The 24,146-nt window shown below is 34.9% G+C and overlaps 1 protein-coding gene across 2 annotated transcripts in view; it reads left to right on the forward strand.

Moving 5' to 3' along the window:
- Positions 1–24,146, forward strand: part of NCAM2 (neural cell adhesion molecule 2) — a 515,517-nt gene that overhangs the window by 270,600 nt on the left and 220,771 nt on the right. For both annotated transcript variants that reach the window (XM_038581267.1, XM_038581268.1), the window contains exon 2: positions 23,827–23,901. In XM_038581267.1, the coding sequence (XP_038437195.1) occupies positions 23,827–23,901 (75 nt within the window). The remainder of the gene's footprint in view (positions 1–23,826; positions 23,902–24,146) is intronic.

The raw sequence follows: 24,146 nt of genomic DNA on the forward strand, positions 1-24,146 counted from the left end.
AGAGGAGGTGGACAGGAAATGGGCTAAATAGGTGATGGGTATTAAGGAGGACACTTGTGATGAGCACTAGGTGCTGTATGTAAGAAATGAATCAGGAAATTCTACACCTGAAACCAATTTTACCATATATGTTAACTGACTAGAATATAAAATTTGAAATTAAGATACAAACAACTTCATTGGGTGACTCTTTTCCCAGCTTCCCCCTTGAATTGAATCCATGACAAATGATGTGCCTCCTCAGTAACAAGCACTGACGAAAAAAGTCAAAATTCTTCAAATCATGATTTAAAATAAATTGAGAATACCCAGTATCCAAGGAGGATACCGCCTGTAAGATCGGTGATTGAAATAAGGTTGAGAAACATCTTGAACCACTCCTTACGTGTTTCTCCACATTTCCATGGGCCAGCCATCACAGTCGCATTTCATGTGCATGCGTTTCTTCAAGCTTTAAGCTGTTTTCTCTGCCCAGATGCCCTTTCTCTCCCTGTATCACTCATTCTTCATTCAGAGATCAAATATCATAAACCTGTGAACTCTTCACTATATACTGCACTCACCACTTCTGGGGCTAAGATAATGACTCATTCTTTTGTGCTTCTATTAGCTTTTGCAGTTTTATCACACTGTATGTTAATATTGGTGTGATTGCATATGTGTGTGTGTGACAGAGAGATACATATCTCCCTTATTTGTTGGGGGGGTAAGTTATTTGAGAACGTAAATGTGTCTTTTTCCTTTGTCATAAGCATAAGTTTTTTTTTTCCTGTTTTGGGGTGCACATGAAAAGTTGTTCTATTGCCCAGATGGACTGGGCAGAAAGCTTCAATGGCCAGATAAGCCATCTCTTCAGTAAAATTTCTGGGACAAGACATGAAAATAATATAGGTCCGAGTATCTCTTTCCTTGGACCCAGATTACCAGAAATTACTTCTTTAAACATGTGCCAAAGTCTTTCACTCCCTTAAAATCATGTTGCAAATATCAGAGCTTATAATTTATTGGTTTATTTTATACCATATATTTCTCTGGTATTTTTCTTATGAAAACCATTATTTGCATTCTTCCTCTCTCTTTTTCTCCTCTCCTTCTGAGAGAGGGAGAGGGAGGAAAAGAGGGAGAGAAAATGAGAAGGAACAAAGGAAGGATAAAAGGAAAATAGGTAGATAGACAGATGGTAGGAAGTGAGATGTGAGTACCCAGATGGTGGATATGGTGGGTTGTTTGTTTGTTTGTTTGGTGGTTTTAAAATAAGCCCATAAATTCATAGTTTTCCTTTCAAGTGATGGAACCTAATTTTTCTTCCTTTTTGAGTGGATTGTAGTTACTGGCTCACTTCTGGCAAATAGAATAGAGGGTAAAATGACAATGTGCTGGTTTTGAGACTAGGTGATAAAAGCACTGAGCGTTCCCCCTCCCTTTCTGTCTTGGATGCCTCACTGCATGGGTAGTGAATTGCCATGCCCTCAGGGCACCCAAGCAGCCTGTAGTAGGGTGGATGTAGCCAGGAACTGAGGTTTCCTGTTGCCAGCCCTGTGATTTAAGTTGTCTTGGAAGTGAATCATCCAGGTGACATCCCAACTGCCACCACATGAAAAATGTTGGCCTAAACCACCCACCTAAGCCTCTTTTGACATCTTGATTCCAGAAACTGTTAGATAAATATCTGTTGTTTTAAGTTATAATGTTTAGGGTAATAATGATTTGCATCACTATATACTACAGTAAATTGGAGAGAAGTAGATATATGATACATCTGAGAGAAGTAGAAATAGAGAAAAATATTACAGATTTATGCTTACAAATTCATAAATATATGCAATAACAGAGCTACAGCTACCATATTTTAAATAAGTTTTGCCTCCAAGTTTTTGTTTTGTTCATTTTTTTGTAATTGCCAATTTTACAGAAACCTGCAAACTCTTCCTTTTTCTAACCTATTTCATACTTACTACATTTTCTGGATATTGACAATAACCACATTGTAATAAAGGAAACAGAACAATTCGGTGAAAAAAAAAACACTTCCTTACTCATTTGGCTCAAATTTTTAAATTTTAAAAATGAAGTTTTTTTTTTAACTTTCGGTGACACCATCAGTATCTTTACTTATATAAGCCACCTTAGTTTATCTACCTAATATTAGCATTTCTGTGATTGAATTGTCTAATACCTCTATTTTATTTTCCCTAGTACATTCAGACCCACTACAATATTTATCACCACCACTGGTTTAGACAGCAAACACATGATTCAAAATTTTTAGAACAGAAACCTATAAGTCATGACCTCCATCTACTTTTTGGAGAACAATGGATGTGAGCTTTATAGATGGAGGCTTAGAATTCTAAGGCTACATAGCTAGGATGTGACTAGTGTGTCACATTACACTGTCTCTATAGTAGTTTATTATGTTAAAGAATATGAATTAAACAGAGAGACTGTGGTTGTTTGGCTCCTTCAGACAAATCTATTAAAGACAAGAAGAAAAAAAGTTCAGAATGAATCTTTGATTTAAAAGTTAAAATCTATTTTATTTTGGAATATTTGTGTTTCACTAACTGTGTCTTTGATGAATGAAATTCTATCTAGGTAGACCTAAAATAGTTACTGTGAAAGTGAAATATAACTACCCTGTAATTTCTGATGAATTATTTTTTATCCCCTGAGGAACTCTGTGTTGAATGAAATGAGTCACCATATAATCATATTGTTTATCGTAACCAGTGCTTGTAGATTCATATTGCCATGTAATTACACTATTAAAGTATAAAGTAGGACAAATGCACATTCATTCTTATTCACACCTGCTTTTCTTCGATCATCCTGTTTGATGTGATTAACTCAGGGGAGAATTTTTCTACTACTGCTCATTACTGTACAGAGGCTTTCTTTCTTTCATTTTTAAAAACATGAGTTTAAACTGACTTTAAAGGCCTAAGGTTGGAGGAAAGAATAGACAGAAGGGTGACAAGGGGTGGAGAGGAAGTGTGCCCACGCTTGTGTGTGTGTGTGTGTGTGTGTGTGTGTGATAGAGAGAGAGAGAGAGAGAGAAAGAGAGAAAGACAGAGAGAGAGAGAGAGGAGAGAGAGATCATTGATGTAAAGAAAGACCATAGGCCTTATTATCTCCACGTAGAGCATCAATCCTCCAGAAGTGAGAATCTAACTTACTGATCCAAATGCGTAGTCCTTCCCTGATCATTGACTCCCACCTCTCCTAGAAAGCAGTCTTTTTTAGAGAACATAGTTATTCTAACTCCAGATGATGATCTCTAAGTCCCTTTGTTTTGCTTTCTGTCCATTTAACTAGTTGTCATTATCCTTTCACGATTTAAAGAATATCATTTTGCTTCTCATTAAACAATTGAGTAGCTTTCCTTTTTCCCTTTATAACCTTTTAGTGCTCTTCTACTAAATGTTCTTTGACTCATAAGACGAACCATCACACTTAAGAGTTCTTGCTTTCCTACAAAAGTATAGAGTTCACTAAGATTTACAGTTTTCTTCATGTACCAAAATGCTTTGCTCTCAAAATAGAAACATAAAACTTTGATGAAAACTTTCAGATGCTAAAAAAAAAAAAAAAAAAAAAAATGCAAGTCAGGTAATGCTAATTTCTGAAAAAGACTTTATTTCTCCTGATTTCTATCTCTTTTTATCTTTTCCAATAATGTGGCAAAGAATAGTAATAATAATAATAATAATAATTATTATTATTATTATTATTATAAATCAAGGTGATAAAGTAATGTTACCTAGGAAGTAAATCAAAAAGAATGTAGTTTTTTTCTGCATCTGAACCAGTTATTCAATAGCCTTGTACTCCAACATTTTCACATGGGATTCTGCAGAAAATTAAGTTTATAGAAAATGATTTGATTGATTCTTTCAAGCAAGGTATATTGCTAATATTATTATTGATGCATATGAGAGGAGTTAATAGGTTGCATATAATGCCTTGGGGCACTGGACTTTAATTCTCCTGTAGAACTGTGGTTCAGTAGAGCTCTTCCACTCTCAGGGTATGAAAAAATTATCTGCCTGTCCCATCTCCCTCCTTTTTGGCCAACCAGGGAAGGCAGTTGGAGTCCACATTAGGGCCTCCATCTTCATTATATTATAAACATGTTCTCACATTTCTGAAATTTGTGTTGTATAGCCAATGTGTACATTCAGTAAAGTAGTATTTTCTTTGTTTCATGATACACTTCCGCTAAAATGATGACCCTACCTTATAATAAATGTCTTACTAGGGTTAAGAAAATTGAATACCTTCTTTTTGCATCCCATCAGCATCCCCTTACAGATTTATTTTTCTCCCTCAATCCTTTGGCACTAAAATAGAATGTCTCTGCAGCAAACAAGATTTTTCTCTAAATAAAATATTATGACAATTGTTTAAATTTAAATTGGGTGAAATATTTATAATTGAATTGTTTCTTCTGTTAAATTCTTTAGATCTGTGATTTTTCCTACTGCGTGGATTATAGAATGAAATGACAGTAGATTTAATGCAACCAAATATATTTAATGGTTATAAGAGTAATGGATTAATAGTGCATGGTTTTCCACCAAGTTTACCATGCCTCTCTGTGGTCTAGCATTTGAATGATTTCAAGAACCAGTGCCCTAAGGCCTTTTTTTTTTGTGCTGGTTGATAATGTGCAGTAATAGGTTCAGATAGACTAATTTGTGTCTAAGTGATAGCTAATATATCTTCCTCCCAGATAGTATTTAACTTGATTAAAATGGACAGGTCAACATAAGGCATTTCAAGTGGGAATTTCAAGCACCATTGAAAGCTAATTGGGCAAGACAAAGCTTATAAGGAAGAAAGTATACTTGGAGTCGCCAAAATTCTAAATGGTTACTAGGAAAAATTATATTTGCATCAAATTTGATACAAGCACTTTGGTCCTCCTCAGTCCATGCTGCCAAGGGAGCTGCTTACTTTACCTAGAAATTTTACTTTCATTACTGATTAACAAACTGGAAAAAATGCGATTTGACTTATATAATGTGACCACATGTGCCACATGTTTCAAAATTTGCATTTGATAGTTATTTAAAAATATGTAAGAATTATGACAGTCTTTTTTTAAACATTTTTCCTAAAAGGGAAAAAGAAATAAGCAAACATATCAAGATACGCAGTACATGTGTCAACAAGTCTAATGTTTATATAGACCCTGGTAGATAACTGCATTAGTGAAGAGAGGAAATACAGATACCACCACAGACCTGGGCATGCATGATCTCCCAGAAGACATTCAAATTCACTTTTTGAGACAATCTTGTGAGCCAAACAAGACATTTCTACTGGCCATCTCATGTCAGTGGATTACCAGTCTGTAACCCCTGAAAGGAAATTTCAGCTCCAAATCTTCTCTTAATTTGTGAATATGTTATTAAGTATATTACATTTCTCTTTTTTTAAGATTTTATTTATTTAATCATGAGAGACACAAAGAGAGGCAGAGACATAGGCAGAGGGAGAAGCAGGCTCCCTACAAGGAGCCCAGTGTGGGATCCAATCCCAGGACCTTGGGATCATGACCTGAGCCAAAAGCAAATGCTCAACCACTGAGCCACCCAGGTGCCCCAAGTATATCAATTTTCATTCAATGTAATTGTAAGGATTATTTTATAAGATGTATAAGTAACTATTTAACAAATTCCCTTTCTGGTCTGGTTATATTTTATTCACAAAAAAACAATTTTGATCATAGATTTTTTTTTCTACAGCTAATCTAATATTACATTATTACAACTGCTTTGTTTATTAGATAATATGTCCTCCACTAGTGCAGAACTAGATTAAGCTAAGTGCATGATTCTGTTTAACACCTGACTTGTCTATTCTGTCTCATAGGGAAAGAATTAAATGCAGTTTTTTTTTTCCTTTTTGACTATATGTCATTAAAAAAAAGCTAAGTGCTCCTTCTCTCTTTTTCTCTAACGTGCATAAGCTAGAATTATTCTTAACAGATAACTTCATCTAAGGCTGACTCTGACTATCTTTGCTCTATAACCTATCTAAATATGTTCTTTAAAGATAGAAAATAGATTATGGAAGATACCAAAACAGGAGATGCACAGGAAATTCTTTCTAAAACTAAATCAAGATAAAACAAGAGTAATGTAAATACGGCAGTTGTGACTTAAGTATTCATGCTATTTTATATCAAATAATTAAACAATAAAAATATTTCCACGCCCATGCTCTCTTTTTGTGCTCTTAAACACGTGGGAAATTACACTGAATAAATTAGTAGCCAGAATCAGGGCACCTCAGTGGCTCAGTGGTTGAGCGTCTGCTTTTGGCCCAGGTCATGATCCTGGGGCCCTAGAATGGAGTCCCACATCAGGCTTCCTGCTGGGAGCCTGCTTCTTCCTCTGCTATGTCTCTGCTTCTCCCTGTGTCTCTCAGCAATCAATCAATCAATCAGTCTTTAAAAAAATAAAAACGAATAGCCAGAATCAATTATAAAATGAAAATGAAATCATCTTCTTTCAGTCTTCAAAAACTCTTTTTTTCTCTCTTCTCTCCTTCCCACTCATCCTCTCCTTACTTCCTTCTCTGTCCCTGTAGAGACATCATTTCCCTACCACTCAGCCAGATCCAAGACTTCCAGTTAAGTTCTAGCATATACAATAAGTTCAGCCTATTTTTGGGCCATTAGAAGTATCACCACCATCTGGCTCTAAATTGTTGAATCTACCAAAACCCCTGGAAAATGGCTTCCTCCTACCTTCCTTGTGTTTTTGATTGTATGGTCTAGAGGTAATTTTCTTTCTTTCCAATTCCAGTTGTTGCATAAGTATGTCTTTGGACTGCTTCTTCTAAAGTCCATCCACAAACTGTCAGTTTTTAATGTTGCCTTCTTTTTATTTTTTTAAGATTTTATTTATTTATTCATGATAGGGCAGGGGAGAGACACAGCCAGAGGTAGAAGCAGGCTCCATGCTGGGAGCCTGACATGGGACTCGATCCCGGGACTCCAGGATCATGCCCTGAGCCAAAGGCAGGCGCTGAAACGCTGAGCCATCCAGGGATCCCCTAATGTTGCCTTCTTTATGCTAGTGTCGCACTTTGCTTATCCATGTTTCTCACATTCTTTCTTGAACATTACATTGGTTGGGTATGGCTCATCTTTCCACTAAATTAATTTTTTTTAAGATTTTATTTATTTATTCATGAGAGACATAGAGAGAGGCAGAGACAGAGGCAGAGGGAGAAGCAGGCTCCATGCAAGGAGCCCGACATGGGACTAGATCCCGGGACTCCAGGACCACACCCTGGGCCCAAAGCAAGCGCTCAACTGCTGAGCCACCCAGGGATCCCTCCACTAAATTAAACTGAGCATAATCTCATTATCTTCTCCCCCTCTTTAAGTGTTAGTTTTTTATTCTAAAAGAGAATGACCAGAAACATTGAGTACTGAAGAATCTGTTTGTGGCACTTTTTGTAAAAATTCTTAATGGAGTGTGAATATTTTATTTTCTTATGTATCCTTTTTGTATTAATGATGAGGTTAATGAATGAATGCAAATACTTAATTTGAACTGCAGATGATTTATTTTTGTAATCCTAGCAATACCTAGAACCATTTCTCCTTTATATGGTAAGTCCTTAATAAATACTATTTAACCAAATCTAATATCAGTTCTTATATTAGAAAACTATTAAAATTAAATCGCCTACACTTTTAAACTGGTAGATATCAAGAACCAGCTTAAAAAAAAAAAAAAAAAGAACCAGCTTAGACACTGGAGTTCTAGGGCCCAGTAGGCATCTGGCCAAGATTTCTGAAACAGAGTTGCTAGTGATTATAAGCCCAGGCTTTGGCATCAGAACTCAGTGAGATATGTTAACTTTCATCTGAAGATGCTAGAAATTTTGAAACACAGAGGAAAAAAAAAGAAACACAGAGGAATTACAAAATCCAAGACCTGTATTGAATTCCCAAATAAAAGAATCAAAAAGTACAATATTAAAAAAGAATAGTCAAACTAATAGAATTGATCAGAAGCAAATACCAAAATAAGAAGTCAACTGCAGGAGTCCCCAAACCAAGATAGCCCAAATTTTAATTTCATTATATTTACTTTGTTTCTCTTACTTATTTTCTTTAATTGTGTGTCAAACACTGCATTAAGCTTGTCACGTTATTGTTCATTTTAATTCTTAGAAAGACTCTATAAATTCAGTGGTATCCATCTGCTAAAACTCGGAGACATCAAGAAGACTAACTGACACTTCAGAGCTATTGGGTGGCAGGCCAGGATCTCTTAATCAAGTCTGACCAATACTTGAGTCCTAATCACTCAACATTTCCTTAGAAATCTTGACTGATAGCCTATAATCAAAACTGTGATTTGTGGCTTGGATTTTATTTGCCAAATGAGTTGTGTTTGTGAATGATCAGAAAATGGCATGTTGGTCATTTGGCATTATCCTCTTGCTGAGATTCCCACCTCCAGAACATCTTTTGGTAAGAGATTGGGTTTAAAGACTAGACCATAACCATCATCTGGCCCGTAATCTTCTTATAATGCAAGTCACTGAAGTTGGCCCTATTCTGCTATGCAGTATGCTTCATTTCTTCAGTTGCCCAGTCTAGGTTTGGAGTAAAGAGTTGTACCAAAGCAGGATACTTCTAAGATGGAATAAATATACATGAAGTATTTGGGGAGTGGTAGTGCTAGAATTAGGGAACCACTTCAATGATTTCAGAAAACTCGGGGTGGTAGGTCCTCCATTTGTGACAAGGTTGGTTTTATATCGCTGTTGTGAAAACAGACATTATTCCCATCAACCTATTTGTGGTTGATAGTAAGCATATGTATTAGGGATTTTTTTTTTTACAATTTTTTTTTTCCTCCTAAACGAGTTTGATTCCAAGTTGAAAGCTTGGGTAGAATAAACCACAAGCTATCAAAATGACATAGACAACACAGTTAGGATGCAGCAAAAGTGTTGGTATCCTGAAGTCTTTTGAAGATTGAAGGTCATAATATCTCTATTCTTTTTGGGACTGGTCATGGCCCTGGCACTGGAATCATGCTTTCCTATACTGCAGAGTGCTACAGCTTATCAGTAGCTTCCAGACTTCCCTGGGAGGTATGCCCTATTTAATGAAGAGACTGGAGTGCTTTCTGTGCCTCACTTTGTTAAAGACTTGTCCTCCCAAGATCTAAGCTGGTGGTTTTAATCAAGCAGCGCTTCACCATCCTATGAACCCTCTATGCTATCTCTGCTTGCTTCTGCATCCCTGGCACTATGGCCAGCAGGAAGTAATAATCTGCTGCTAGCATTATATGCTGTCCTTCAGCTAATGGTGTTTTTTTCTTTTCTTTTTTCTTTTTTTTTTCTTCTTGCTTATGTGATAGAGTGCCTTTCAAAGTACCTGACTAGAAACACTTTATCAAAGTATTCTGAAGAATGCTCCCTATTTTCATCCCCCCCATAGCATGGTTTATTTCCCTAATTCATATTTTTTTCTATAGCATTACTTTTTTCTCATGTTAGTCTGTCTCCCACCTGCTAGAATGTAAACTTCACGAGGGTAGGGATCTCTGTCTGTTTTCTTCACAGATTTACCTGATTGCCTGGAATAGTACTTGGCATGTAGTAGATTCCTTGTAAATAGTTGCTGAATGATGTGGCCCAACGATTTGGCATAGTGTGAGCTATCCCTACCTACTCTAGGCTATGGTGATTAGGTCTAAGAGTCTTAGGATGCCAAGCTCATTCAATAATTGTCATCATCCCCCAGAAAATAGTTTTATTGAAAAATTTGCCCTGAAATACAATCCCTGGTATGACTGACACTGGATGGGTAAGTACTGAGGTAATTGCCTTTATATATATAAGCCCATGTTTGAAGATGAATTTTCTATAAGATAGGGATAGACTGCATTAGGATATCTCTTAATCCAGGCTGCTATAATAAGACTGGGTGGTTTAAACAGCAAGCATTTATTTCTCACAGTTTCAGAAGCCGACAGTCTAAGAACAGAGTGCCAGCACAGTCAAGTCTGGTGAAGACCCTCTCTGGTGAAGACAAGTATATTGTTGTATATTCACATGGTAGAAAGAGAATGAAAAAGCTCTTTGGAGTCCCTTTTATAAAGCCACTAGCTCCAGTCACATGATCTAATTATTTCCCAGAGACCTCACTTCATACTACCATCACATTGAGATCAACATAAGAATTTCAGGGGAACAGGGACATTCAGTCCTCTGCCGGGCAGACCAGGATGGGGATTGATTGAAATAATATTTCCAGTTATTAGAATACTATAAATGTTATGGGGGTTCAGACTAGTCCCCTTCCTTGCATACAGAGATCAGTTATTTTACCTGGGTTGTATAAAGTTGGATGATAGATTGCTTATATCTTCTTGCATACAGAAGGGCTATTGGATGCCTTTGATTGTTGGTGAGTGTTCACGCTTAGAGACTGAAATAGAGTCCCTTCTCCCTCCACTTGTTGATGACCTAAAATTCAACCTTAAATAATCATGTGCATTTCTAAAGGAATGCTATGTTTTCAAATGCAGAGAACAGAGGCTCATACAAGTCCAACCTAAAGAACAAGTTACAATATATTCAAATATATTATAGTTCTTCAGCCTAGAGATTCAAGTACTAACCTGTTAATTAACCTCTAGATGAAGTCACTTCTGTGTGTTGGACATACCTGTGATACCCCATCTGTATACTTAGTAACACTAGAAAAGCAACAGTCCTCTGTTCTTTACCACTAGTGTTTTTGATAATGTCATTGTCTGTTCTCTCCTTTGGCTTTCCTGCAGTAGACCTGCAATCATTCATCTTTTTAATCAAGCTGCTAATATAGAATAGAACTCTGCAGTGATTTAGTATGTCCTAGAAGTCATTATCATAGGGTTTCTGTATGTAGGAGGAGAATTTGACCCTGTTCCAGTTTTTCAGATAAACAAGATAAAAAAAGAAACCACTTGCCTGGAATTGCCATTAAACCGTAAACTCTTTGGCTTGTAAAATTAAGTGATGGATTGAATTAGAATACAACCGATTTCTCTGCAGATTAGGAGCAAAGACTGGTCACTGGAGTAATCACAGAATTGACAGCTAAGCACTCCCTTCTGTCAATTAAGTGGGGAGTGAATAATTGGAGAGACAGAAACTTCAGGAACCTCTGAAGGTGGATAAAATGTCCTATGGAATCCTTCTGGCTGTGATTAGAGTGTGTTATTTGCCATCTAAGACTGTAAAGGCTCAAGAAATCTAATAGTGTCTTCTAAATTTTTACCAGACCAAATGGTACAACAAATAAAATAAAGAATCCAGGAACCAAAGATGAAAGAGAAAGAACATGAAACTAGATTTTTTTTTTTTCTGAGCTAGCTATACTTATATTATCTTAGCTAGCATATATAGTGGGGAGGGGAAACCCACTTATGTAAATTTTCAATGATTGGGAGATCCATTGATACATGCATGATTCTGTTGTTCTTGGGTCAGTTGCCCATTTGGGGCTCTGCTCAGTTTCCTGACCCCTTGGACTCATGTCGAGAGGGACTAACTGATGAAATTTAAAAGTACCACTGTAAGGCAGAGTCACATAAATTTAATTAATATTGAAAAAGTAGACAAAGTTGAGCACTATGAGTTATATAATATATGGTTTTACTGTTAATATTCTATTTAAAAGTATATGTATTCAAAATTCACTCTTTCTTTACTTCTGTTAAGGTTCTAAGCTAGGTCACAAAATATTAAAGTGCAAAATACTTTTATCACCCCCAGTACTCAGTATTCAATTGCATGAGATGTAGTTGTTTTGAATGAAAAAGGTTAATGAATAGGTGAGCATGTTATTTTGGTTTTGAAACCTATCATAGAACTCACTGATACAGTAATAATCATCTTTCTTTGCAATCAACAAATCAATCAATCAAATAGTACATATTCAGATTTGCTTCTTTCATTATTTATATGATATCAAAATAGAAAGGTCTGATTATAGAAAATATTTAAAAATATAAGTTAAAATAAGTACCCTCTCTTTCCTGGCAGTGGGAGTGGGGAATAGATTTGTACCCTTTTATTTGACAAATTTAGATTTGAATGTGTTGATTAAAAAAAAAATCCAACTCATGTATACATTTTTTCTTTAAGAAATGAAATAGATGCCGGCAATATTCCAGATTATTTAATACATTTAGTAAAGCATTGTGTTTTCTCAGCAAAAATTCTAATTAGAGATAAGGCCATATAAAACAAATAATTATCCTTCAAATATGGTAGGTTAGACAGAGTGATATGCTGAAGGAGCTATAGACACAAAGAGACAAAGAGAATGAGGCAGACAACCTAATTCTGGAAGGTAGAAGAGAAGAGAAAAATAGGAGGCTTGCCATGTTGAAGAAGAGGAGCTGCATGAAACAGGTGTAAAAAGGGGAGACTTCTGATGTACAAATAACAATTTTCCAGGGGTCTTGTTGGAGAAGGAGTCATATGCACATGTGACAGAATTTGAAACATATGATACCCTGAAATATTAATTACTATACTAGTTTGGCAGAAATCAATCACTTTGATACTATTATAATTTTTCTTAGCACTGATTTAGAAATTTGGTTACTTCAGGTGTGTTTATTACATTATAATAGCTTAAGAGTAACTATCTCGTCCACAATTTTCTGCATAAATGCTGACAGAGACAATAGCTTTTATTTTGTTCGTAAGGATGAAACTTCAACTTTTACAATAGCATCCTAATGCCCGAGCTGATATGTGAGAAGGTGGGGCATTTGGGAGGTGATGAGGTTATGAGAGTGCAGCCCTCATGATGGGATTAGTGCCCTTTTAAAAGGGACCTCAAAGAGCTCTCATTTTCTTTTCACCATGTGAAGACACAAGAAAGTAGGCAGTCTGCACCCTGGGAGAGAGCCTTCGCCAGGGCAGAACCATGCCGGTGTCAGGATCTTGGACATCCAACCTTCAGAACTGATAAATTAATGTTCGTTATTGATAAATCACCCAGCTTATGGCATTTGGCTATAGCAGTCTAGGTGGACCAAGACTGAAGTGAACAAATCTTGCTTAAATACATTCTAACTATATTTGGATTGAGTAAACAATTTCTCAGTTTATTTGGGATGAAAAACGACCAGTACAGTTTGAATGGCAATCTTAGTGGTGTGCAAACATGGAGCAGTCGTCTTAGGTAAGAGGAACAAAGATACGAAATTTGTCTTTGTGAGCACCTCTGGAGCTAACGAAGAGGAGGTGTTCCAGTGATTGCAGTTAACATTCATTTGGTATTTACTTTGTATCAGACACTTTGTTTCATCCCAAAGACAGAATATGGGTTTATTCCAGTTTATACAATTAATTCAATATCATTCAGGTAAATTCTGAATCTTTAATACCACCTTCCTCAGATAGTAGCATCTGTGTGTCTGGTATGGTAGGGAAACCTTCCTTTTTTTCCCTCTCTCTCTGTCTTTTTCTATTAAAGAGAGAATGGGGAGGGAGAGAGAGCGAGAGAGAAAATATTCTTTTTTTTTTTAAGATTTTATTTATTTATTCATGAGAGACATAAGCAGAGGGAAAAGCAGGTTCCCCATGGGGAGCCTGATGCGAGACTAGATCCCACGACTCCAGGATCATGCCTGAGCCAAAGGCAGATGCTCAACCACTGAGCCACCCAGTGCCCTATAGGAGAGAGAGAATCTTAAGCAGGCTCCACATCTAGCCAGTGAGCCTGAAGTGGGCCTAGATCTCATGATCCTGAGCTCATGACTTGAGCCAAAATCAAGAGTTGGATGCTCTACAGAAAGCCCCTGTACCCCAAGGGGAAACTCTCCTACGTAAACTTGGAGACACTGGCCAGTCTCTGGTCTCTTAGTTCTAACTGTGGTCCTTGCTTCAGCTGCTTGGTTTGGTTTGGTTTGGTTTCCAGCCCTGCTAGGGTTCCTGATTCCTTGAACTGGTGTCTTAGAGAAATTGCTGGTGAATATGTGGTTTGTCCTGTGAACCAAGTCAGGGGTGAGAAATTCTCTCATGCGGCCTCAGCTGCACTTCAGCTGCTGTTGGTGCTGAGGACTTCTGAGTTCTCCTACATTTTCTGCCCTGTCCTTGGCGGGTGTGTGCCTCACTGTCAGTCACTCACCTCTCAGCAGGGAAGCCTCATGCCTGATGCTGCTTTCTGCTCCATGAGACTTGTGTGGGTTTGGGGACATTACATCCTCCTGCACCACACAGGAGTCAGGAACACACCCTGCAACAGTACTAACTCCCTCTCTTTTTACTCACTCTGTCACTCTGAGTTCTCTGTTGCCTTGGGTTGTTGCAGTCACCAGTCGTGGAGTTGCTGCTGTTCACACATAGAGCCTGTTCACACGTAGAGCCACACAAAATTGCAAGGTTCCATTTCTCTGATTCCAGCCTTCCTCTACACCTGTGGACAGCCTCTCATTCCGTTAGCCCAAAGTAGGAGGCTGTAGAAGATGAGTCCTGGCAGCTCCATGGTTTACATGTCTTTTCTGATTCTCTTGGCTCCCTGGAAGAGGGGGTAGGCTATCTGCTCTTTTCCCATCTGGAAGGGATTATCCCCAACTTAATTTTTCCGCCCCTCTGAGGAGGTAACCAGTCTGCTCTTTCACTCAGTCTTCAACAACATAGCACCAAGTATTTTGGAAATCGAACATTACTTCAGATGGAAATCGAACGTTACTTGGAAGTAGTCTAAGCACAGAACTACTTCTGGTTTATCTTGGCACCTGCTCAAATAGATAAACCTTCTGGACTCATTTCCTCATCTGGAACCTGAGATCACTAGACTAGAGATCCTGTAGACACCTCCAGGCTGTAATAATCTGACGGAGATGTTTAAAATGCTTTCATTTAAAAAGAAAAGTCAAGGGGTGGGGCACTGGGTGGCTCAGTGGTTGAGCATCTGCCTTTGACTCAGGTCATGATCCCAGGGTCTTGGGATTGAGTCCCCCATCAGGCTCGCTCCTTGCTTCTCCCTTTGCCTGTGTCTGTGCCTCTCTATCTGTGCATCTCATAAATAAATAAAATCTTAAAAAAAAAAAAAGGCTTCTCTATATTTAACGATCCAAACTAATTTGCTCTTTTTAAAAATTTCTCTGGCTTGCCTCCATGACTCTCTGAACACATTGGAATAAATCATATGTAAAACCTCCTTTTTTGGGTAATATTTAATCTTAGTATTATATGCTCCTGGTCATAATATAAAGTTATCATTGATTTGGAGGCCTAGGAAACAAAACTGTTGTTGACTTCTTAAAACATATAAATTACTTATTTCATGAAACTATAAACTTTCCAGCCTCATGAAATATTATTGTGGTTATATAACAACAAACTTGATATATATGTGCTCAGGCAAATCTACTCCATGATCCCATATATGGTTATTGAGTGAGCCACTCAATGAGTAACTAATTGCATATATCTTTGAATGATAAATGTCAGTTTTATTCTAGTAATTGCTGTTAGTTACCCTGTGCTATTGAAAACTTTTAAAAATATTATGACTCATGCCTATAGTCTTTCAAATTTGTTTATTTTAATGGAGTGTATTCCTATAGAAATATTTTGGACTCTGTGACATAATGTACTCATGTTATAGTAATTTTATGATCTGCACTGAGCAAAGGAAATTAGTATACTCTTACATTATGGATGACATCTTTCATCGGTCCTTTATAATTATGCTTCTGATTTAAAACATTTTTGTTCCTAAAGTTGCAGAATACATGTTCTTTCTTTTTTTCCTCAATATTTCACACTAGAATTTGCAATATCCCGATAGGTTTCACGTTTTCTGACAATGTATATCAAGGGAGGCTGATAAGCACTATTAGTGTTGAATACCCAGCCCAATGAGACGACTCAGGGAAGGAAGGCAGGTGAACATTCTGGCATAGCTGTGCTGTGATGGATGTTTGATTTTTGATTTGTCAGGCTTATAAATAAGGTTTAGACTAACCTCAATCTGGAGAGAAAGTCCACACACTTGAAGTAGACAAAGCACTTACATAGGCATCCAGACACTTAGGAATTAGCCCCAACGCAAACACTCTTCCTTAATTTAATTTATTACCGCATAGTATTAGCAGTGATTCAAAATTTCACACAATGTTCTATGCTGGTTTCATCAAGGCAGCTAATAAGTTACATGTCTAAGTGGTGTCTGTTGAAACAAACTTGGATTGGATGTAGAACTTGGACTTAGCTGCCACTTCATGATATTTTAGTTTTAATTAAATGTCACACTCAAAATAAGTGATGAGTGAGCTGTGCTTGGTCTGGTAATGGACTCCAAGCCTGCCCACCACGTAAGCACAGATTGCTTCACTCATCACTCAGACGACATCTTCTAGACTAATTGGCATGAAGGGATATTTTTTCACTTTTATTTACATTAAATGATTTAAGAAAAAAGATTTATTTTAAAATATGGGACAGATGGTATTTTTCCTTCCAGTTTTATAAATATAAAGTAATGCCATTTTTTTATTTTTATTAATGAACTATTTTGTTGAGTGTGCTGTGTGTTGAAGTTTATCTAAATTTGGAGTTTCAAAAAATAAGTATTGACATATTTGGAGTTTCAACTTCTATATTTCATTCTAAATTTATTGCATGCTATTTAATTTCAGACAATGGATTTTGGGAAAAATCATTTTGTCTGTTACAACAAAAATATATTTGAATCTGCAGTAACTTCATTTCACAAACACTTCCTCTTTGCTATGATTTATTCATAATTTCTTGATAAGCCCAGGTTTTTAAATGTTTGACATGTTGGAAAATCTCAATACATAAGTGATTGATTTTTGTTCAGTGCTGTGGTTCCATGACATATGAGTGTAATGATCATAAAATGTATTGTCTCACCATGATGGTCTTCCCAAGCTGATCATTTCTTGACATTTCTTTATAGACATTCTCACTTTCCTTTGGACTTCTTTCTTTCTTTTTATCCTTATTCACTCTTTCTTTTCCTTCACATGTCTCTTTTGAACATTGGTTACTTTTTGAGTACCAATCATTTGAATGACATATTTGTACACATATTCACGAGTAAAATGCATGTCTGATTTGAAACACAAACACTCACAATTACTGAATAATCCATGGTAGCAGAACATTTTACTTGAGTCACTTAATATGTCACTAATGTAATTTATGCAAATTTTTATAAATTTAGCAAGATCTAGATTCTCAAAAATAGAATAGTCTATAGAAAATAAAAGTAGATTTAAAACTCCTTTTTATTCAATTCAACCAACAGAAACATCCATGGAGGAATATGAATAAGAAAGTTTCATTTGTTTTTATTTCATTGCCTATAGTATCACTTCATTTATGTATACATTTTTTTAAGTTTTTATTTAAATTCCAGTCAGTTAACACACAGTGTAATATTAGTTTCAAGTGTAAAATATAATGATTCAACTCTTCCATACAGCACTCAGTTCTCATCACAAGTGCCCTCCTTAATCCCCATCCCTTATTTCACCCATCCCCACCCATCTCCCTTCTGGTAACCATCAGTTTGTTCTCTATAGTTAAGAGTCTATTTCTTGGTTTGCATCTCTCTATATATTTTTCCCCTTTGCTCATTTGTTTTGTTTCTTAAGTTCCACATATGAGTGAAATCATGTGGTATGTCTTTCTCTGGCTTATTGTCCTTAGTATAATACTCTCTAGGTCTATGTACACTGTTGCAAATGGCAAGATTTCATTCTTTTTTACAGTCAAGTAATACTCCATTGCATATATACACCACATCTTCTTTATCTATTCATTAGTAGATGGACACTTGAGCTGCTTCCATAATTTGGCTATTGTAGATAATGCTGCTATAAACATTGATGTGCATGTATCCCTTTGAATTAGTATTTTTGTATTCTTTGGGTAAATTCCTAGTACTGCCAACTGATTAAAACATTGCCCAGCACATAGTAAACATCATATATGTGTTTGGAGTAGAAGAGAATATGTAGGACTCCAAGAGAAGAAATCAAAGAAGAGATCACTAAGAAATGCAGAAATTCAGAGCATATATGGAAGAAGAGATGTATCCAAGAAGACTAAAATAGGAGGATGTAGAAAAGTGAGCAGAGAATAAATATGTAGGAATCAAGGAATGGGACAGTTAAAAACAAAATAGTCAGCAGTGCCTCATCCTTCATTAAGTCAGGTTTTTTTTCAAAGCTGAAAAGTGTTACTGAATTTGGAAATTGGATGATTGTGGTTGACCTTAGAATAGCAAGCCTATTAGTTGAATGAAAAGAACTGAGTAAAGTGGAATAGAATAAAGAATGACTGGGGGCCTCAAGAGTTTCTTTCTTTCTTTCTTTCTTTCTTTCTTTCTTTCTTTCTTTCTTTCTTTCTTTCTTCTTTCTTTTTCTTCTTTCTTTCTTTCTTTCTTTCTTTCTTTCTTTCTTTCTTTCTTTCTTTCTTTCTTTCTTTCTTTCTTTCTTTCTCTTTCTTTCTTTCTTTCTTTCTTTCTTTCTTTTTCTTTCTTCCTTTCTTTTCTTCCTTTCTTCCTTTCTTCCTTTCCTTTCTTCCTTCTTTTTCTTCTTTTTTTGTTTTTTAAGTAATATGATGAAGACAAATAGGATGTACCATAGTAATTTCAGAGAGAAGCAAGGAAAGGATGATTTTTCTTTTTATCTTATTTGGTTATTTTGTTTTGTTCTCTTTTTTGTTTTTGTTTTTGTTTTCACTTAATAATTAGGATGAAATTTTAGGATGGAAGCCCTTAGGTGGAGTCTATAGTTTGACAGGAAGGGGCCAACTGAACAGAAGCATTAGAGAGTCAGGCTTTTTCTTTTAGAAGCCAAGTGATCTAGCAACTGCGACATTTGTTTTCCTAACTTAGGATAGGAAAATTGAATTCAAATATCAAAACAAAACAAAACAAACCATGCAGCTGGAGAGGAATTACACTAAAAAGTTTAACTTCATCTTGATAAACTTAGATGAAAAAATTTATTTAAAAATAATTCTCATGAAACATTCATAGCATCAAATTTCCTAAAGTGTTTGATGACAGAGTATTTTTTTTGAGTATTTATTTCTTAAATGTTTCAAAAGTTCTGAATTTTCTTGAACATTTTCAAAATCTAATAAACCACTTAGACGGTTGTACTATAATGACATGAAAATTCAATAATAAAAATGTGAACAAGTAAACTATTTACATAATTCTCTTAAAGCAGGTAAGTTTTAAAACGTTTTCAATGAAAAATTGAGAATATCATACTCATTTGGTATCAGTAATTTATAAGGACTTTAAGTGAGTAAGATTCCTTGAGAGTTTCTGTAATTACTAGGCAAGTGCCTTCGTTCCCCAACTCCCTGGATGTAGAGGCCAAGGAATAAAAGTGCTTGCTTGAGAAATGTTACAAGTCATTGTATCAAGATAAATCAGTGCCTTAAGTTCTCTCTGCATGTCTGTTGAATTTTAAGTGAATCCAACTCTGCTTTGTGTCAGGCATATAGTAGACTGATGAAGTTGTCAGCTTTTAAACCTCTGTAGGTGATAAACTGGCCCTTTTTAAATGCCATTGTTAAATGTTGTATCAAACTGCAACAGGCTCTTGGGCCCCTCATGGCACTTAGAAATGCCAATGACTTCATTATATTTATATTCCTATGAATTAAGAAACTATTTCGAATATCTGCTACTTGATATGCATGCTTAAAGTTATAAATATTAATTTAAGCTTTGTTATGATAGCGATTACCTTTGTGTTGCCTGTGTTCTATCTTGAGAAATAATTTTCATTTAGGAAATAAATTGCAGTTCTGTATATTCTTTTCATTAGCTCTCCTCCTGATATTCTTTTCCATGTTGGTGACCTGTTTCACTGAAGTAGAAAATCTTAATATCTTTGACTTTTTCCCTATTCATCTTAATTTTCTAATTGATCCCAGGTGTAACTTCTATTTTGATCTTTCTTTGTTATTACATCTGTTCCGGTCTTTCCAAATTCTTTGCCACAAGCCAACTCAGATACTCAACATAACTACCCTAGAGTGCATGTCCCCTTAATTATTGTCAGTCATCCTATCTTTGCCTAACCTTTACTAAATGCCAATTTTGTCATGTCAGTATCTATTTATAAATAATTAATGAAGAAAAATTTAAGGTTTGACATTTACCATGGCTTTTGAGATCCTCCAATGTCTTTTCAAAACTATTTCTCCAATGATAATATATTACCAATATTATACATGAACTTAACCTCCTCTATATTGATTTACTAACTATCCTCTGAATGTTCCTTGAATACTATTACCTTACCTGGAATGTCCACCAGCATACATAATCCTTACTTGGAATGTTTATCCTCTTTCTGTCTATTATAATATCTTTCATATTTTTTAAAGTTTTATTGTCCACTATGCAGCCTTCCTGATTATAAATCTCATGATGGCCGTAATTGATACATGTCATCTTATTATTTATCGTTTTATGTAGTGTTAATCTTTGCAAATAAATTATAATTCCTTTGATTTTGGAATTATGGTTTATTATTTTTGTATACCACTGAATTTAAAAGAGTGATTTGCAAAATGCATATAGTTAATAAACACTGATTTTTATAGACAATTTTTAATTTTTTAAAATTAAATCAACCTTTTAAAGTTGATATTACATTCATTTCTTTGAGAATAGTTCACAGAGAACATAGGTTTATCAACGTTCCACTTTTCAGTCTGTGGGTTAAAGTTTTTTCTTACCCTTCAGAATCTTTCATAAAGAAGAGCACCTGGCTGGCTCAGTCAGAAGAGCATGTGACTTTTGATCTAAGGGTTGTGAGTATACCCACATAGATGGGGTATAAAGATTTCTTAAATAAATAAAACTTTTAAAAAAAGAATGTATTGTGAAGATGCATTTTTTTTACTATTCAACCTTAATTCTAATACAAAAAGATGATTTATTGGTTGAATTTTAAGAAATGCCATTATGTAATCAGTAATGACTTATAAGAGGTGAATCTATGAAATATTATACTCTACACAGTCTTCTTTAAAGTTATTATGTCTATTCCAAATATATAAAAAAGTAGAACATCAAAATGAGATTGTTGAGGATCAATGAATGCCATTTAAGTTTCAAATTCCATCCTACATAGAAATTTTAATTAGAAATGCTTAATATTATTTTTTCTAAATGAGATAAAGGCCTCATATTACTATCCACTTTCATTTTTTGTGTGTGTAACTTGAAACACCAGAAATGAAGGAGAGATTAACAAGGTAGGTATCAAATAGAAGAGTCCTATCCAGTTTTTTATGGACACAACTTTTGACACTACAAAACTTTAATTTTCTTCTGATATTTGGGTCCAAAATGAGACTATTGGAGGTGGCCATGGGGCAAGAATGATTACAAGGGACTCTGGATGTTAAATCACAAGAGCCATGATTAAGACATGACCTTAAATTTTAGTTCTTCAAGTTTTTCCTAATATGCACATGTTTTAATGTATCTATAGAGGTCAATAGTGCAAATTGAGCCTTTGGGAAATGTATTAAACTAGGTTATTACATATTTTCTTTATATATTTTAATAACCTGAAATATAGCAGTGTGTCTAGTCACCAAAATGTCCATGAAAAATATGTTCTTGATTAATGGGTGAATTGATAGTTTTGCTTAATGAAAAATTAACCAAGTATTTTAATATAAATTAACTAATTAATTTCAGGCTCAATTCCATTTTATTACAATGATAGGATATTTATTATACACATCAGCAAATTAATATAAAATTATCGAGAACTATATTTAACATTTAAAGTGCTTACATCCTTCAAGTTTTGTCTTTTCTATAAACTTTTCCTTAAGAAAGCAAATTTACCACAAAGACCAAAGATGGAAATTATTTAAACAACAATTGGCAGACATTTCTCAAACTGTCTGATATACTTAAATTCAATTTAAGGGAATGAAGTCATTCCAAAATTTTATAATGTCAATAATGTCAGTGTCCTGTATCTGCCATGTAATAAGCTCTTGGTGTTTATCCATTGTTCTGCCATATAGTCATATTTTTTATCAGTTTAATTAAGCAAGGAACAGAAGTGAGGTTGATGAGCCTTCACTTTCAGAAATTTACATTTAAATAAGGTAGAGAAATTAATATAAGTAGCTATTATGTAAGTTTGATGAAAATGCCTAATGATCAAAGATATTTATTTATTGATAGCATAAAGAAACTATCAAAGAATGTTTTGTAAAGTTATTGATATTTTACTCTTGCTTTGAGGATAGAATATAGCCAGCCATGTGAAAAAGGGAGAGAAAGCCAGAGGAAATAGGTTTGAGTGAATACATAGTGGCAGGAAAATAAGAGTCCATGGAGAAAGGGCAGGGATAATTAATTGCAGTTGTCTCTAGCTTCAGAACATTGAGAAAGATTAATTGGAAATAAACTTGGAAAGGTAAGTTTTCTTTCAATTAAAATTTGTATAATAATTAAGTGGGCTCAGTAAATCCACTTTGAGGAGTTTTGAACTAGGAAGGTGAAATTGAACAGTTTTAGAAACTTATGCATACAACAGCCTGAGAAATACTTCATGGAAAAAGAGATTGAAGAGAGAAAAGTCAGAAAAAGAAATAAATAATCTGATATATCACCATCTCAGATTAAAATAAACGTCTCACATCAAAATTAATGAGTACATGTATTAGGGGAAAAGTATTGGAAATTAATAAGAATGCAAGCAAATGATATTTCAGAGGCTGTATCTCCAAGACTTGAAAACTGATTGACGGTGACCAAAACATGGAATATAAACAGAGAGCAAGTTTTGGTGGAAGGGAAATGGGTTCAGTTTGCACATAGGAAATTTGAAATTAAAACATGTTGTCCAAACGGAATTCTAGCTGAGGGTTGGAAATCACAAGATTAGATTTTGGAAAAGCGCATACTAAAGATTCAAAGAAAAAAGCAGGGGCAGCCCCGGTGGCTCAGTGGTTTAGCGCCGCCTTCAGCCCAGGGCCTGATCCCGGAGTCCTGTGATGGAGTCCCATATGGAGCTCCCTGCATGGAGCCTGCTTCTCCCTCTGCCTGTGTCTGTGCCTCTCTCTTTCTGTGTCTCTCACGAATAAATAAATAAAATATTTAAAAAATAATAATAATAATTCTAGTTACCTTCTAAAATTTTAGAATATTCAGCTATTTAATTTCAACTTTGACAACAAACTTATTGAACATCTCTATTTTATTACTAGTTTCCTGGTTCCTTCACTTATTTATTTATCTTCTGAAAATAATGCTCATTCACATTTCTTATGTAATATTTTTCTTCTTTTCATGGAAATATTTTAGTAGATGGTTAAAATGTAGTTTATATTTTTATTGTTATGATGACAGTATAAGATTTACTCTTTCAAACAAGCCTCCATATGTTAGGCAAACATTTTCTGTAATTATTGCCCAATGTGGTAGTACATATACAACCAAGAATGCAAATATGAAAGTGAATATGAATTTACTTATTTACATGATCAACAAATTTCAACATGTTAGATTTAATAAGTCTTATATTTGGTCTGGTTGTGAATTACATCTAATCAGACATAATGCTGTTAGACTGTATTTTATAATAAGATTGTATTTTATAAAACTTCCATTTCTTTTTACAGGTAACAAAAATTTACAGGGAAAATAATTTCTGTTTGGACTGTGGAGTTTATAGATCATGTAATAAAATCTTAGAATTCATGTTGAAAGCCATACTAAATTATTATTTAATTTTTTTTCAGCTCTTCTTCAAGTGACAATTTCACTTAGCAAAGTAGAGCTTAGTGTGGGCGAATCTAAATTCTTCACATGTACAGGTATGTATTTCTACAAATATTTTCAGATGATGACTTGTTTTATGCTTTAATAATTTAATATTATATATTTGCAAAATTTAGATAGTGAAAAATTCTCTGAAAATAAAACCTTATTATCATTGGGCTTATGGGACTGGGAAGTGTTAATAACCATATTTTGCATGTTAAAAAGTATGAATTTTATTTGTTAATTCCAAGTTATTAATTTTTCCTGCCAAACAAACTAGCTCATTTATTTTGAAAAT

Source organism: Canis lupus, chromosome 31 (assembly GCF_011100685.1).
Source record: "Canis lupus familiaris isolate Mischka breed German Shepherd chromosome 31, alternate assembly UU_Cfam_GSD_1.0, whole genome shotgun sequence".
Classification (NCBI taxonomy): Eukaryota; Metazoa; Chordata; class Mammalia; order Carnivora; family Canidae; genus Canis; species Canis lupus.